Genomic DNA, 17,913 nt, shown 5'->3' with positions numbered 1-17,913 from the left:
GATTGGCCGTTTGATCGTTTGGGAGATTGTACCGGATCACACAGCAACAGACACTCAAACAGATCATATGTTAAAGGGGCTACAGAGTAGTAAACTGTAACATTTAAAATATGTGCAAACATATACAAATAAGAAGTACATTTTTTCCAAAGTAAAATGAGCCATAAATTACTTTTCTCTTATGTTCCTATCACTTACAGTAGGTAGTAGAAATCTGACAGAAGTGACAGGTTTTGGACTACTCCATTTCTTCATAGGGGATTCTCAGCAAGGCTTTTATTCTTTATAAAGATATTCCCTAAAAAGGATTTAAACAATGATGCTGGCCAGTAGGCCTGAACGATTTATCGTTTTTGCATCGAAATCGCGATCACGAAAACGGCGATTCCGTGATCGTCACAGCAGCGATTTCCGATATCCTGCGCCCTCCAGCTGTGCATTCCAACTTGCCGCTCTATGGTCAAGTAGCAGCGGCTCTTGTTCCCAACGGTGGCTCACTATCACTCCGTTCTTTCTCCTGCTGTGCGCCGCTTCCTCCTCCTACATCATTGTCTCTCTTGCCCTCCTACTCTGCCTAGCGTGTCATGAGGTGGGCGGGCGCCGCACGACAGACTCCACCTAGCGTGTCATGAGGTAGGCGGGCGCCGCGTGACAGACTTCACCTGCAGGCTCTCGCTCATTTCCCTCTGCCTCCAACAGTGCTCCCAGCGCGTAATCAGCTGGGCGGGCGGCAGACTCGGCCCGCAGGGTCTCACTTGTTTTCCCTCCAGTGCACCTGTCATCAGCTCTCACGCTCACTCCGGCTGGGCCTGTAACTCAAAAAAAAAGTATGGCCAGTAATCAAATCTTTAGGCTTGGAAATGGAATCATCACAGCTCCGCCTCCTTTGCACAGCAGAATTCTGATTGAGGCAAACAGCATGGTGATCTCACTGATCTGTGCAAAGCTGTTGTGTGCTGGCCTGCTGGACACTGTGCATTTGATAAAGGAGCTGAATGAGCAGACTCTGATTAATCCTAAAATGGTTTGTTTCAGGCTTGATAACTGGCCGAAGTACATGGTGTGCATTGTGAATTTAGTACGAAAGCTTTATTTTAAGAAAATCGTGAATCGAATCGAAATCGCAATTTCTGACAGAAATCGTGCGATTCAATCTTTTCCTAAAATCGTTCAGGCCTACTGGCCAGCTTCCCTGCACACTACACAGTTTTTTGGCAGTTGGACAGAGCAACTGCCATTCACTAAGCGCTTTTGAAAATAAATATATCCCTGATAATCCCCTAAAAAGAGATGGACTAGTCCAAAACCTGTCGCTTCTGTCAGATGTCTATTACCTACTGTAAGTGACAGCAACATAGGAGAAAAGTCATTTATGGCTCATTTTACTCTGGAAAAAATGTACTTCTTATTTATGTATGTTTGTACATATTTTAAATTTTACAGTTTTTCGCTGTAGTGTCCCTTTAAAGAGGAGCTGTTAGGTATAAGGTCTCAGAGAAAATAAACACATATATCAGTAGCTAAAGATTGGCTGTACTTACATTCAGGGCTGTGGAGTCGTGGAGTCGGGCAATTTTGGGTGCCTGGAGTCGGAGTCGGGAAAAAATGCTCCGACTCCTAATGAATTTGTAACTGTAATTAAAATAGAAAATATGATAAAATGTTCTATTTCTCAGATAATAGTCATGAAAAATAATGTATATATACAGTATATATACAGTAATAGCTGTGCTTAGTCCACAAAAATGAAATAAACCAATCAAAATTAGTTACTTGTGCTGCTTCAATAAAGCAGTCCCCGTATTTTTAAGATCAGATATACATATCTGATTGTGACTGTACAGTATATATGATGTGTACACAGGAATCTCTTATATATACTAAATAACATCTATGCTGTAAGAATAAAGCCTGATGTGTAGCTGTGTCACTAATAGAGATGGTCAACGAGATGGAAATAATTCTGCATTGATGCTGATTTATGCAAATGTATGCACTCCCTTTGCTGATGAAATCAAATAATTTGATATGTTGTTAAAATTTGGTTTGGTGACTACAAATTAAAGGGTAACTGAGACGGATAAAAAGTAAAGTTTTATACATACCTGGGGCTTCCTCCAGCCCCCTTCAGGCTAATCAGTCCCTCGCTGTTCTCCACCACCCGGATCTTCTGCTATGAGTCCTGGTAATTCAGCCAGTCAGTGCTGTCCGGCCGCATGCCGCTCCCACAGCCAGGAACATTCTGCACCTACGCAATAGTGCTGCACAGGTGTAGTATGCTCCTGGCGGCGGAGTGTGTGCATGCGCACTACGCCTGACAGGCTCAAGTACCTGGACTCAAAGCAGAGGATCCAGGTGGCGGATGAGGACAACGAGGGACTGATTATCCTGAAGGCGGCTTGAGGAAGCCCCAGGTATGTATAAAACTTTAATTTCATCTGTCTCAGGTTTACTTTGTTACACAGTAGTACTATACTCTACATATGCACTCCCCACAGAGCTGATCCACTGAGAATGCTGTGCACATTGATCACAGAGGTGTTGTCTGTTTACAATCTCCTCATTCCCCTGCAGAGTACCTGCACATCATTCTTACATGTACCCACACTTACATTGCCTAGGGCCTGATAGATGTTCTTTGTTCCGGTTTGTACCTTTTACAAGTACTCTTACCAAGGACTAGTTTTAGTCTAAAAGGAATAAATATAGTAGTCTACATATCCTTCTCACTTCAGTTGTCTTGTAAAATTCCAAAGCGTTGGCAGTTAAGAGACAAATTTCATGTTACATACTTTTAATCAACAAAATTGTAATATGCAAATTAGAGGAGTCGGAGTCGTGGAGTCGGAGTCGGTGGAATCCTAAACTGAGGAGTCGGAGTCGGTGGATTTTTGGACCGACTCCACAGCCCTGCTTACATTACATATGCATTTCACTGTCCACGTTTGTACTTCACAGAATTTGTATATAGTATATGCAGAGATTGATGCTCCTGACAGCTCATGGCAGACTCCATGTTTGTCTGTCTCCTATGAAGTCAAATGTGTCGTCATGTGCTGCCTGCTTCCTGATCACAGAAAAGCTCGTACTGAATAACACTAGTGTGCAGTGAATATTAATTAGCCATGTGGCTAGGAACAATAGCGGACTCCTGCAGTGTACTCTGCCCGGAGATTTATCTGTGCTGTGGCTGGACTGAGTTAGAAGCTGCTGAAACTTGATCCTGTCTTCTCCTTAGCAGCCGAGGGGAGGGCCCCAGAATGCTTTGCAGTATGGTATGCGGCTTGCGTCCTCTTGGGTCTAACAGCTTTGCTGATAAGCACACATCAAATGTAAGAGAGATTTTTATCTTCACTATTGCCTTTTTGGCTTCCGTCTAAACTGTTTAACACAGGAGAATAGAGGTTTAAATTAGCTTCTGCAGCCTGACAGTTACTCTTTAAGTATTGGAGTCATTAACATGTGTACATGTTAATGTATCGGTTTGTAGCAGTATGCTTAGTGCAAGGCAAAGTCCCGACCTGCATGATTTTTCCAGGCATGCCTTTCCCAAAGAAGTCTATGGTGAAAACTCATCCAACCCAAAACTCCAACAGACCATCTGAGCACATTCTGCACTGTCTGCTCCGGTTAGCTGTTGAAGATTCATCTCAAGTGTGAATCCAGCCAAGCAGTTTGCCCGTCCTCTGCTGCCTTTCTTAATAAGAAAAATATACTACTTTTGTGGATTCTTTTTGGCTTGGACACCTGCAGTTTTGCACAGACTCTTAGGGGCCTTTCACACTGGGACGATGCTTTTACATGACAAATCTATTGCATTTCACAAACAGGCCATCAGGGGGCGCTGTATGACTGATATTGTGGTGAAACCCCTCCCACAAGAAGCTCTGGTACCGCGGTACTCTGGGCAAACTGCCACAATGTAACAATGTTCACAGACAGGAAATGGCTGTCTGTAACAGCCAGAAGCAGCTACATAACCTGCCCACAGTAACAATGTCACCATGTAATACATGTCAGAATGTAAATCGGGGAGAGGAAAGATTTTACAATGAGCAAACACTGACTAAATCATTTATACATATTTATTGTAAAAATGAAGCACTTTTTTTATTACATTATTTTCACTGGAGTTCCTCTTAAACCGGACTACACCGCAGGACAACATCCCTGTCGCTAGGGCAAACCTACTTTACCGTGCGGTTGTGTGCCAAAATGCGGTGGACTGAAAGTTATGTCTGTGGCGACCTCACTTCGGCCACAGGAAGTGATCGTCACTTCCTGCTTGGCCTGCTGCTGGACAGGGATTACCACTTACTAACGCAGTAATCCCTGAAGGCTTGTTTTTGGTAGCGCAGCCCGGGGGCTGCACCGCCCCGCTAACACCAATCTGCAGTGTGAAACCGGCCTTAGACGTTTTTGGGGTATTATTAGTTTACATGATGCTGTTTTAAAAATTCACCTATCAAAGTGCTGCCAGTCTACCTTTTTATCAGGCAAATACTGCTGCCTGGCTAGCTGTATGACTTACAGTTTTTTAGCTTTGTGTTTTATTGTGGTTTAGTCAGATCACAGCTAAGCTCCAGTTTCATGTTGGGTTTCCCTTATCGTGTCCACCTCAGGCACGTCCTAAATGATCTTGTTATCTCCATCTCCCTTCTGGCACCTTGTAAAAAAAGGGACATTTAATAAATTAGGGGTTAATGAGTTAATTTGCTGTTCGGTTGCCTCCAGACAATACTGCGAACAGCTGCACGATTGTCATTTTTGTTTACACTACGTGGTGTTGACACGCTTCTTGATGGAGCACAGAACAACGTCTTTAGGTCAGTTTCAAGTAAATTTGATGTCCCTGAGAGGAGCTTGTCAGCTGATTCTGTGCATTAGTCCGGGTAAGGAAGGCGGGTGGGGGGGGACTCAGGACTCTGCACTCTCTTTTGTTGGGGCCTTTTCTTCCAAGGACAGCGGATATGTTTTAGTGGTGACACAGAATGGAGCATAATTCTCTGCTTCAGTGACTGCCTCTGACTGTCCCTATTAAATTCACTCTCTGGCTAAACATGCAGTGCGCGTGCAAGAGTGGCACACATGTAAAAAAGATGCCCGGTAACATGGGTATGCGGAAATCCGAATAGTAAAATATCAGTAATATTACTGTTAGGGTTATAGTAGAATATCGCTAACTATACCAATATTCTGCTAGCACTCACTGTACTCCTATTCTCATACTGACCCTCCTCTATCTAAACCTAACACTAACCTCCCCACCACCTCCTCCTAACTCTAACCCTCCCCATCTACTCCTAACACTAACTCCCCCCCACCACCTACTCCTAACTCTAACCCTCCCCAATCAACTCCTAACTCTAAACCTCCCCATCAACTCCCAACTCTAACCCTCCCCTATCTACACCTAACACTAACCTCCCCTACCTACTTCTAACTCTCCCCTATCTACACCTAACACTAACCTCCCCCACCTACTTCTAACTCTAACCCTCCCCTGTCTACTCCTAATACTAACCTCTCTTCTATCTACACCTAACACTATCCTCCCCCCAATTACTTCTAACACCAACCTCTCCCCCATCTACACTTAACACTAACCTCCCCACACCTACACCTAACTCTAACCCTCCTCTATCTACACCTAACTCTAACCTCCCCCCACCTACTCCTAACTCTAGCCCTCCCCTCTCTGTGTCTAACAATACACCTTTTAGCTAATGTGGTTGAACCTATGGGGGCAATTACCACTATCCTACCCTAAGCCGACCATAGCCACGGGCGCTGCCGCAATGAGTTTAGCCTTAACAGTTCGAACCCTGGTGCCCCAATTTCTTTCTAGCCAATTGCCATAGTAAGGTGCCTACCATAACCACTTTCACTGTCGCTATCCCCAGCATCCAAATTCTGATATCACCGACAATATCTCCCATGCGTACATTCCGCTATCACTGCTGCTATCCCTGGCAGCCAAATTCCTCTATCTGTTCCCTGCGCACGTATTCCACTATCCTGCCAGAGTTCGGCTATAATAGCCGATCTACAACATCCCAAATTTCTTTGTAGATGCCAGCCATAGCCACTAGTGCTGGACTTGGTGAATTCATTTCTTCGTAACTTCTTTGTGGTGCAAGCCATATCCGCTAGTGCCGGAGTTTGGCAACTAAAGGGATGTATAGCTGCAATGTGGTCTATGTGGCGCCCAAATTACCAGTTTCAGCAAAGGGGGGCCCTCTTGTACAAGTTCCGGGAGTGCCCAGTGATAAATGTGTTCTGGGGAAAGGTCCTAGATATCAGGAGATAAAATCTTAAACAGAAATCCCTGGGAAACCCTGTTCCACTTCTAATTAAAGTCAGTGATCCCTCACTTATTGAAGGCAGTTAAATGTCTTATCCCCAAGTATAGGAAACGCCTGCAGTCACCCCCTATGGGTAAATAAGGGTAACAAAATATAAAAAAAACAGAGCAAACTATCCTAGTGAGTAGAAACCATTTTGATAGACATTATTTAGTAGTGTTATGCTTATTTTATTGTTCTTTTTATTTATATAGCACCAACATCTTCTGTAGCGCTGTACATAGTACAAAACAAATATTGGGGAACATGGATACATAAGTTCAAAACCCTGTACAGTCAGGACATCCAGCAATACAAGCAGGGCTGTGGAGTCGGAGTCGTGGAGTCGGGCAATTTTGGGTGCCTGGAGTCGGAGTCGGGAAAAAATGCTCCGACTCCTAATGAATTTGTAACACTAATTAAAATAGAAAATATGATAAAATGTTCTATTTCTCAGATAATAGTCATTAAAAGTAATGTATATATACAGTATAAATACAGTAATAGCTGTGCTTAGTCCACAAAAATGAAATAAACCAATCAAAATTAGTTACTTGTGCTGCTTCAATAAAGCAGTCCCCGTATTTTTAAGGTCAGATATACATATCTGATTGTGACTTTATATATGATGTGTACACAGGAATCTCTTATATATACTAAATAACATCTATGCTGTAAGAATAAAGCCTGATGTGTAGCTGTGTCACTAATAGAGATGGTCAATGAGATGGAAATAATTCTGCATTGATGCTGATTTATGCAAATGTATGCACTCCCTTTGCTGATGAAATCAAATAATTTGATATGTTATTAAAATTTGGTTTGGTGACTACAAATTAAAGGGTAACTGAGACGGATGAAAAGTAAAGTTTTATACATACCTGGGTCTTCCTCCAGCCCCCTTCAGGCTTCACGCTGTCCTCCACCACCCGGATCTTCTGCTATGAGTCCTGGTAATTCAGCCAGTCAGCGCTGTCCAGCCGCATGCCGCTCCCACAGCCAGGAACATTCTGCACCTGCGCAATAGTGCTGCACAGGTGTAGTATGCTCCTGGCGGCGGAGTGTGTGCATGCGCACTATGCCTGACTGGCTCAAGTACCTGGACTCATAGCAGAAGATCCAGGCGGTGGAGGAGGACAACGAGGGACTGATTATCCTGAAGGCGGCTGGAGGAAGCCCCAGGTATGTATAAAACTTTAATTTCATCTGTCTCAGGTTTACTTTGTTACACAGTAGTACTATACTCTACATATGCACTCCCCACAGAGCTGCAGGGAATCCACTGAGAATGCTGTGCACGTTGAACACAGAGGTGTTGTCTGTTTACAATCTCCTTCTTCCCCTGCAGAGTACCTGCACATCATTCTTACATGTACCCACACTTACATTGCCTAGGGCCTGATAGATGTTCTTTGTTCCGGTTTGTACCTTTTACAAGTACTCTTACCAAGGACTAGTTTTAGTCTAAAAGGAATAAATATAGTAGTCTACATATCCTTCTCACTTCAGTTGTCTTGTAAAATTCCTAAGCGTTGGCAGTTAAGAGACGAATTTCATGTTACATACTTTTAATCAACAAAATTGTAATATGCAAATTAGAGGAGTCGGTGGAATCCTAAACTGAGAAATCGGAGTCGGTGGATTTTTGGACCGACTCCACAGCCCTGAATACAAGTACACCTACATATATACATACATAGTTGATGTGTTTGAGATATCACTAAAATTAGTACACATTCATAATAACAGAAAAATAAGACACAACAGGAGGACTCTGCCCTTGCAAACGTACACTCTAGAGGGTAGTGGGGTGAAAACACTAGGGAAGGAGACACAGGAGTACGCGAATGAGGCACTGAGCCTCCACTGTGACCTACAGCAAATCCTAGGCTTTTCTGAAAAGGCGTGTTGTGGGAGTACGTGTCAGGTTAGTTTTGTACTTGAAGATAGCATTGCAGTGCGATGTGCTTCCCCTGTCATTGTACTGCAATGCCAAAAAAGCAATTCACATAACCCTGCAGCAGAGTGCGGCGACAGGCTCATAGGAATAGCGCCGACGCCGCTTGCACGCACCCCCACATGCCCCTTGTCCAGTGTCCCACTAGAGAGGAATGTTTTGGGCAGGATGGTATCTAGAGATTAAGGAGGAAGTGTATGGAGGTGACAAATTATTTAGAGCTTTGTATGATGTTGTTGTTCGATTTCAAGTTTCTTAATTTGGAAAACCGAACAGCGCTGTACACTGCACTTCAGCACCAAAACTAGTGGGGAGGGTCAAGGGCTTGCAGTCCACTGCGCATGTGACCTGACTCTGATACTTCCTCTTTCTAAACCATTCTCCCGACCAGTGTACACAGTGGTTATCTTAGTGGTGATCCTTTCATGCACGTTTCTCATGAATCTCCAGCTATATTCCAGTGTGCTGCACTATACTGGCTCTCTCTCTTATGCCTGGTTGTTATTTATTTTTGGTTTTGAGGGTTCCTCCCTTCAGTGTCAGTCTGTTGCATGACTAGATAGATAGATAGATAGATAGATAGATAGATAGATAGATAGATAGATAGATAGATAGATAGATAGATAGATAGATAGATCTGCACTTAGCAAGTGCTGCTGTTAGGCGTCTCCCTAACAGAACAGACTATTTCATTTTGGATCAGAGAATTTATCCTTGTGAATTATTCAGTGTTGGATGTTAAAGATCCATCAGCCACTTCCTGCTCTCACGGTTACATAGTTACATAGTTATTATGGTTGAAAAAAGACATACGTCCATCGAGTTCAACCAGTATAAAGTACAACTCCAGCCTGCTCCCTCACATATCCCTGTTGATCCAGAGGAAGGCGAAAAAAACCTTACAAGGCATGGTCCAATTAGCCCCAAAAGGGAAAAATTCCTTCCTGACTCCAGATGGCAATCAGATAAAATCCCTGGATCAACATCATTAGGCATAACCTAGTAATTGTAGCCATGGATGTCTTTCAACGCAAGGAAAGCATCTAAGCCCCCTTTAAATGCAGGTATAGAGTTTGCCATAACGACTTCCTGTGGCAATGCATTCCAAATCTTAATCACTCTTACTGTAAAGAACCCTTTCCTACATAAATGGCTAAAACGTTTTTCCTCCATGCGCAGATCATGTCCTCTAGTCCTTTGAGAAGGCCTAGGGACAAAAAGCTCATCCGCCAAGCTTTTATATTGCCCTATGATGTATTTATACATGTTAATTAGATCTCCTCTAAGGCGTCTTTTCTCTGGACTAAATAAACCCAGTTTATCTAACCTTTCTTGATAAGTGAGACCTTCCATCCCACGTATCAATTTTGTTGCTCATCTCTGCACCTGCTCTAAAACTGCAATATCTTTTGTTGTAATGTGGTGCCCAGAACTGAATTCCATATTCCAGATGTGGCCTTACTAGAGAGTTAAACAGGGGCAATATTATGCTAGCATCTCGAGTTTTTATTTCCCTTTTAATGCATCCCAAAATTTTGTTAGCTTTAGCTGCAGCGGCTTGGCAATGAGTACGATTATTTAACTTGTTGTCGATGAGTACTCCTAAGTCCTTCTCCAAGTTTGATGTCCCCAACTGTATCCCATTTATTTTGTATGGTGCTAGGTTAGGATCAGTAAAGTGAACTGTTATAGTACATCTCTCATAACCTCTCCCTTAGATTTCCTTATGTGTTGCAGGATGATATGTGGGGTGATATTCTCCATAGATGTGTATGCACATACATTACATGGAATGCATTACGCTCTACTCATTGTGCGTAAGACTTTATGCAGGTTATTTGCATACAAGTGAAATGGTCATGGCCACATTTCAGCACAGGGTGAAGCCGAGAGATTGCTCACCCAGCTGCAGGCAAACTCCTGGGTGGCGTTAATGCTATTCCCCTCAGATGTCGCAACTTACAATACATAATTTGGGCACCAGCTATTGCCAGCGGCCGAATTACCCCTTTTTTTTGGACGCTTTAGCTATCGCCGGTACCCAAATTAGTCACTGAGCGCCGCTATAGCCGTAATTCTCATTAAGACCTATGGTGGCACCCCGAATTGATCCAATTTGGGTTATTCTTGCGGTTATAAAGAGCTCTCAAGCAACCAGAATACCCCAACTCTACCATATAGGCAAAGGGTGCAAGTGCCCCAGGGTCCCCGGATGCTGCCAGCCCCCCCCCCCCCCCATGTCTTCCCCCAAGGACCCTGCACTGTTTTTGCAGCTTAGCAACTTACCTGTCCTGCGATACTTCTCCATCCGTGCTCTCCTCGTCTTCACACGTTGGCTACCTCTTCTCCCTGAGCCGTCATCATGTCATTACCTAGATTAATGCTTAATTATTGCGCCACAGTCCACACAGATCCTATCTAATGAATCTACCACCAGTCTCTGGGGTCGCTGCAGTGATTTCCAAAATTAATGTCACAATGTTCAATTATATCTGCTGCGCTCACCAGACTCTATTATTCACAGTTTTAAATCAAAAAGTCCACAACACTGTAAAAAGTCCATCACGGTTCCTTTCAAACAATTTCAACCACCATTAACCACCATTAGGATTACTGCTAAAGGTTCACTGAGGGAATGCAGTAGAATTCACCATTCCTAAAAAATATAAAAAAAATTCTCCACATAGGGTGATAACGTTCAGATCATCGACAATAAACAGCACACCACCAAAAAAGTGCTCCAGTGAATTGTGAGGGTAGGTGTTATCACCAGTGATGAGCAAATCCGATCCGGATGCTACTCGGATAGTAGCTATCCGTATTTCTCCCAGTAATGCACTGCGGCCTGGGCGGGGGATTTAATCCTTACCTATCATGACGTCTTCTTCGTCCGTCCCTCGGCGCCTCCCACGATGCGCTCCACTCCGGCGTCACGTGACTAAAAAACACTTCCTCCTTCCGGGTTGAAGGAGGAAGTGTGTAGTCACGTGACGCCGGAGTGGAACGCATCGTGGGAGGCGCTGAAGGACGGACGAAGAAGACGTCATGATGGGTAAGGATTAAACCCCCCGCCCAGGCCGCAATGCATTACTGGGAGAAATCCGGATAGCTACTATCCGAGTAGCATCCGGATCGGATTTGCTCATCACTGGTTATCACTTCATAGACCCACACCCCTTCTCCTTATATGCTCACCGAATTCAGACCACCTCAATTACTGGTGGATCATAAGCAGTGCTCATATCCGTATTACGGATATGAGCACTGCTTAAAGGGATACTGTAGGGGGGTCGGGGGAAAATGAGCTGAACTTACCCGGGGCTTCTAATGGTCCCCCGCAGACATCCTGTGTTGGCGCAGCCACTCCCCAATGCTCCGGCCCCGCCTCCGGTTCACTTCTGGAATTTCTGACTTTAAAGTCAGAAAACCACTGCGCCTGCGTTGCCGTGTCCTCGCTCCCGCTGATGTCACCAGGAGTGTACTGCGCAACCATACTGGGCCTGCGCTGTGCGCTTTTGATGACATCAGCGGGATCGAGGACACGGCAATGCAGGCGCAGTGGTTTTCTGACTTTAAAGTCAGAAATTCCAGAAGTGAACCGGAGGCGGGGCCGGAGCATCGGTGAGCGGCTGCGCGGGCACAGGATGTCTGTGGGGGACCATTAGAAGCCCCGGGTAAGTTCAGCTCATTTTCCCCCGACCCCCTACAGTATCCCTTTAAGATCCACCAGTAATTGAGGTGGTCTGAATTCGGTGAGCATATAAGGAGAAGGGGTGTGGGTCTATGAAGTGAGAACACCTACCCTCACAATTCACTGGAGCACTTTTTTGGTGGTGTGCTGTTTATTATCGATGATCTGAACGTTATCACCCTATGTGGAGAATTTTTTTATATTTTTTTAGGAATGGTGAATTCTACTGCATTCCCTCAGTGAACCTTTAGCAGTAATCCTAATGGTGGTTGAAATTGTTTGAAAGGAACCGTGAGGACTTTTTACAGTGTTGTGGACTTTTTGATTTAAAACTGTGAATATTAGTCTGTTGAGCGCAGCAGATATGATTGAACATTATGTCATTACCTAATAACATGCGCCGGGTCACTGATAGGCGGCGCTCCTGCGAGGATAAAGATGAAAGCATACGGACTGGAGCAGCATGCCAGAACAGGTGAGCTGCTAGGCTGCTAAAAGTGGGGGAAGGGGCCCCAAGGAGCAATGTAAAGTTGAGGGGGGAGATCTGAAGGGGTTGGGGGTGGCAGCCAGCTCTGGGGGTTACATTTGCTGGGGGATGGGGGGAAGAGAGTTGGATTTGGTGGGCCCCTGGCTGCTTTTATCCCAGAAGCCCCATAGTGGCTTGCACCAGCCGTGCTTGCTGGATGTGTAAAGCCACCTTTACTGTATTACGTTACGTTGTTTGTCTTTGTTTTTAAAGGGAACCTAAACTGAGAAGGATCTGGATTTTTTCCTTTTAAAATAATACAGTTGCCTGACTCTCCTGCTGATCCTGTGTGTCTAATACTTACAGCCCCTGAACAAGCATGCAGATCAGGTGCTCTGACTGAAGTCAGACTGGATTAAGCTGCAGGCTTGTTTCAAGTGTGTGATTCAGTCACTCAGGGCTGCCATCAGGGGGGGGCACTGACACTGCAGTGAGGGGCCCAGGGCTTCTGATGGCCCTGGGCTTACCACAAAGCGATGGAAGGGCCCCATGTGCAGGCTGCGGGCCCGTGGTTCACTAACCAGCACACCGCATTCCAGCACGTGGGGAGCAGATGAGTGAGCCAGCTACAGCGGACTTTCTATACTGGGGCACCACCAGGATGCCTATACTGGGCCATCACCTATACCTGGCTACTTATACTGGTGCGGGAACCAGCTATACCTAGCTACTTGTACTGGGGCACCACCTATACTTGGTTACCTTTACTGAGGGCACCACCTGTACCTGGATACCTATACTGGGACACCACCTATACTTGGTTACCTTTACTGAGGGCACCACCTGTACCTGGATACCTATACTGGGACACCACCTATACTTGGCTACTTATACTGGGGCGGCTATAGCTTGCTACCTATACTGGGGGCACCTGTACCTGGCTTACCTATACTGGTGCACCACCCATACCTGACTACCTATACTGGGGGCAACTATACCAGACTACCTATACCTATACTGGGGCACTATCTATAGCTGGCTACTTATACTGGGGGAACCTATACCTGGCTACTGATACTGGTGGCACTTATGCCTGGATACCTATACTGGGGGCACCTATACCTGGCTACCTATACTTGGGGGTACCTATACCTTGCTACCTATACTGGGGGCACCTATGCCTGGTTACCTATACTGGGAGCACCTATACCTGGCTAGGCTAGGGGGACGAGCTGAGACAGAAGGGGACAAGAGGTAACAGGGGGATAAAAGAGGCACAGGGGGAACAGAGGCAGACAAAAGAGGCACAGGGAGAAAAGAGATGATATGGGCACATGAGGTCACACAGAGGGACACAAAAGAGGCACAAACTGAGGTAAGACAGAGGGGGACAAAAGAGGCACAGGAAGAAAAGAGGGGGACAAAAGAGAACGGAGAAAGGATAAAAATGGACCTAAAAGTCCCTATCTCATTTGTTAACCAGGGACTACCTGTATTTTGGCTCTACCCACAATATGCCACTTTTTGCCGCATCACGCTGTGCATGCCACTTTCTTCAGAGCCGTGCACATTTTTCGCGGCAGCGCACGGACATGGGGGTGGGGTAGCTAGTGGGTGGGCACAGCAACCAGTGGGTGGGCCCTGGGAGGGTGGGGGCCCAGGCCTGATGATGTGTGAGGGGCCCCAAACTTTCTGGTGGCACCCTGCAGCCACTACTGCAGCCAAAGAGATCAGCAAGGCTGCCAGGCAACTGGTATTGTTTAAAAGGAAAAAGCCATATCCCTCTCAGTTTAATAACTATATCTCAACAATAATACAGAGTGTATGGTATGGGTATAATAAAAGGTATAATACAGTATTAGGTATTTATTTACCAGTAATAGTAACTCTCAAGCAACCAGAAACCTAATTTATCCAGCATATACCAATCCCCATAAGTGGCGGACAACGAAGATTCTACTGCAGATAGACAGATAGACTGACAGGTAATGGCAATAGTGACATCTACAGGATGGTAGTGAGTACTGCAGTGCATGTACTACATGTTATCTATAGGTTGTGGGGGTTGCTGTTAAGCATGGAGGGATGTGTAGAATTTGGGAAATATCCCAGGTGGCATTCTGCACTGTGGTAGCCAGAAACATCTAACAGAGTGTCTGTGTTTCTGTTCAGCAACCGGTTGCTCCAACTTCTCTGTACAGCATGAAAAATGAGGCCGACTTCAAAGAAAATATTCATAAGATTTCTCCTTGGAAAAGGTTATTCTTGTGAGACACGGCGGATGGCAGCTGTACAATCCTCTCTTGTAAAAGGTCGATATTAACAGGCGTTTTGCGGGTTATCTGAAGATGCGATGGAGGTCGCTGTGTCAGTCTCCCCCTAGAAGGGAATTAGCTGTGCGATTGTCAGGAAAAACTGGGTCAACGCTGACGCTTTACACATGCACAGCACAAGAATGGAGATTTGTACGCTGCAGTAAGGATACACTGTACCCTATTATACCATCATAGGGGTACATTATATAACAGACAGAATTCAATGTATACAGGGACAAAATACCCCAATATATGCTTATATATGCTGCTATGCATGCAGAATGCTATGCCATTATATTGTAACAAGGTATCTCACATAGTACATAAGGCACGTACTATATACAGCGCATAATGTATTTCATAAACCATGAAGTGATATACAGTTCATATCACACGATGCACCGCTACTGAATATGCAAATCATCTCTTTATGCCCCTTAAGTCAGGCATGCATCCAGAACTGCTGGGGTTCAGGGGCATAAAGAGAACATGACAGTAAACGCCTACTCTGCTCTTTGTTTCATTCTTCTCTGCTAAATCTGCCTGTTATCAGCTCTGATAAGAATTCCTGACTGAGCATTCAGTCTAGCTTTGCCCCAAACGATTATAGGTGAGTCAGTCTTCTGGGATGTCTTTTCAAGCCCAATCCCGCCCCCTCCTGGCCGTGCTTTCCTGCTAAGAGGATACATAGCAGGAAAGCAGAGCCACAAGGGGGCAGACTTGGGCTTGAAAAGACATCACATAAGACTGACTCCGCTATAACATTCCGGGGCAAAGCTAGACTGAATGCTTAGTCGGGGATTCTTATCAGAACTGCTAACAGGCAGATTTAGCAGAGAAGAATGAAACAAAGAGTAGAATAGGTGTTTACTGTCTTGTCCCCTTTGATATATATGGTAAAATACATGAGGGTGCTTCGTTTCTGGTTCTGTTTAAAGGACAGCTATCAAAGTGACCTAAAATTCTAAATGCCACATATATTTCCATTAATTACTAGCACATAGCAATACAAAGGCTTTGCTTTTTTTCATCGTTTCATGTTTTATATGAAGAAAATGATAATTACAGAGAACAGTTCTTACTGTGGGCATTACTATGGAGGACTGTGCCCAGCACATCCAGCATACAGAAATAATCTTCACTGGCTCTAATACTGTGATTGCAATCTGTTCAGAATGATAGAAAGCAAAAATATAGCTTCAAATGTGTGTAAATAATCATCAGCTGCAGCTCTGTGTTTCTGTCTGTGTGTCTCTCTCTGCCATACAGTGTAAAGTAAAAAGTTTACAGCCAGGTTACAGTTCTGCAGACAAATATATGCTCACTGCGTGTTACAACCAAGACTAAAGAATATTCTGTCCAAAGTAAATCAGTTCTTCAATGCCAGTGTCAGACAATGAAAGGAGGAAATGTAGAATCCAGTGCAGCTCTCTCAGCAGTGGGATTTGACAGGTGTCTGTATTAGAAAAAGGAGAGAGAAGAGAGTGCCTCTATGGTGCTATACCTTTAATTCAGTTTGCAAATTGCAAAAACATACAAATACAAGATCACATAAATTTGCAAGCATATCTCACATGCTCAGGGCTGGTTCACATTGGGGCAATTCTTCAGCGCTTTACTGATCACCAGCAATCAATGTACAATGTATCCCTATGGATAGATTCACACTGCATCGGTTGTGATTTCGATTAATCGCAAACACGCTGCATGCAGCATTTTGGGGCCGATTGCTCTGTGATCCTTGTTCTATTGAATGGGAATCGTAAGCGCAAATTGTGCTGAATCACGAGATTTTGCCCGCAAGTCGAGGAGCCGAACGCGATCACGGGCAAAGTGCAGAGTGTGAACTGGCCCTCAATGTTCCACTCCTCGGACATCAACCGTGTCCAGCGGGGGACAAACACAAGGGTACCTGGCAGGTCTGGAGTCCAGGCAAGCTCCATGTGCCGGGTGATAATCACAACAAGTCAGGATACTGATCCTGACTTGACAAAGACACACTGGTGTGTTGAAACATGTCATCATTATCACGCGGCGCTTGTCTGGACTCCAGACCTGCCAGGTACCCTTGTTGACGTCCCCTGCTGGCCACGGTTGATGTCCAAGGAGTGGAACATTGAGCATGTGAGATATGCTTGCAAATTTATGCGATCTTGTACGTGCATTTCTTCTCTCTCCTTTAAGGTTATAGTTCAGCTCTGCCTCCCCCTTCCCCCGATGCAGACACAAAATTGTTACAAAACAGCTGGTAAACAAGGCTTTTTTTTCACCCAGGCTGTGCTGAGAGACCTCTGAAAAGCATTTTAGTGTTGCTGGCTAAAAGCTCTTCAGGTATGTGGGGTTTACAGAAAAACTTTCTTTGATAGTTGTTCTTTAACACTTGTCCAGAACTGTGACCGAACTTTGAATCAAAACTCAAATTTTGCATTGTGGAGGTAATCTGTATCACCACACCATAACCACTTCTTTATTTTACAGAAAAATGAATGGTTATGTCTGAACTGCCAAACTCAAAGGCTGTTGGAGGGAAGCTTAGGAGACAGTCCACCATCTTTCTTACCACCATCAAAGCAGAGCTCACCACGGCACCAGCCAGGAGTCACCCCAACAGGTTCCCCCAAACATCTTCCAGCAGGAGCAATAACGACAGGCTCACCAAGACACCAGCCGACTCAAAGTCAGACGGCATCCCCCATTCACCAGAAGATGGGAGCTACTCCAACTGCTTCTCCTCAACATCACGCCGCACCTGCGAGCCAGCAGAAACCAGTTACAGGACATCTTCCAGAATCAACCCCAGACAAGCGGATTTCTCATCCTAGCCAACCCAAGGCCTCGGAACAGGTTAAAACTCAGTCTGGAATGGAAGATAGAAAACCCCCAGAGGACATTTGCCAGTCCAAAACTCCTGCAGAGTTCCAAAAGGTGTCAAAGCAGATGGTGCCAAAGAGTAAAAGCATAAGCAGCAAAAAAGAAGTCGGGATCAAAAATGGAAAATCAACATCGGAAATTCTGAAAGACCAAGAGGTGAGTTATGTCAGACGGTTATCAGCTATAATGTGACAGCTTCTGCTTTTTCATAAAATATCATTCGCATGTAATTTTTCATAAGATTTTATCCCCAAACATTGTCTTTTGGG

General features: G+C 44.8%; 1 protein-coding gene across 1 annotated transcript in view; it reads left to right on the top strand.

The window, feature by feature from the left end:
• Nucleotides 1–17,913, top strand: part of BSN (bassoon presynaptic cytomatrix protein) — a 243,406-nt gene that overhangs the window by 190,598 nt on the left and 34,895 nt on the right. Inside the window, exon 4 of the mRNA XM_068254826.1 lies at nucleotides 17,252–17,800. Within this exon, the coding sequence (XP_068110927.1) occupies nucleotides 17,252–17,800 (549 nt within the window). The remainder of the gene's footprint in view (nucleotides 1–17,251; nucleotides 17,801–17,913) is intronic.

The sequence above is a fragment of the Hyperolius riggenbachi genome, chromosome 9 (genome assembly GCF_040937935.1).
Source record: "Hyperolius riggenbachi isolate aHypRig1 chromosome 9, aHypRig1.pri, whole genome shotgun sequence".
NCBI classification, from domain to species: Eukaryota; Metazoa; Chordata; class Amphibia; order Anura; family Hyperoliidae; genus Hyperolius; species Hyperolius riggenbachi.
Note: the sequence above shows the minus strand (reverse complement) of the source record. Positions and strands in the feature narration are given on the sequence as shown.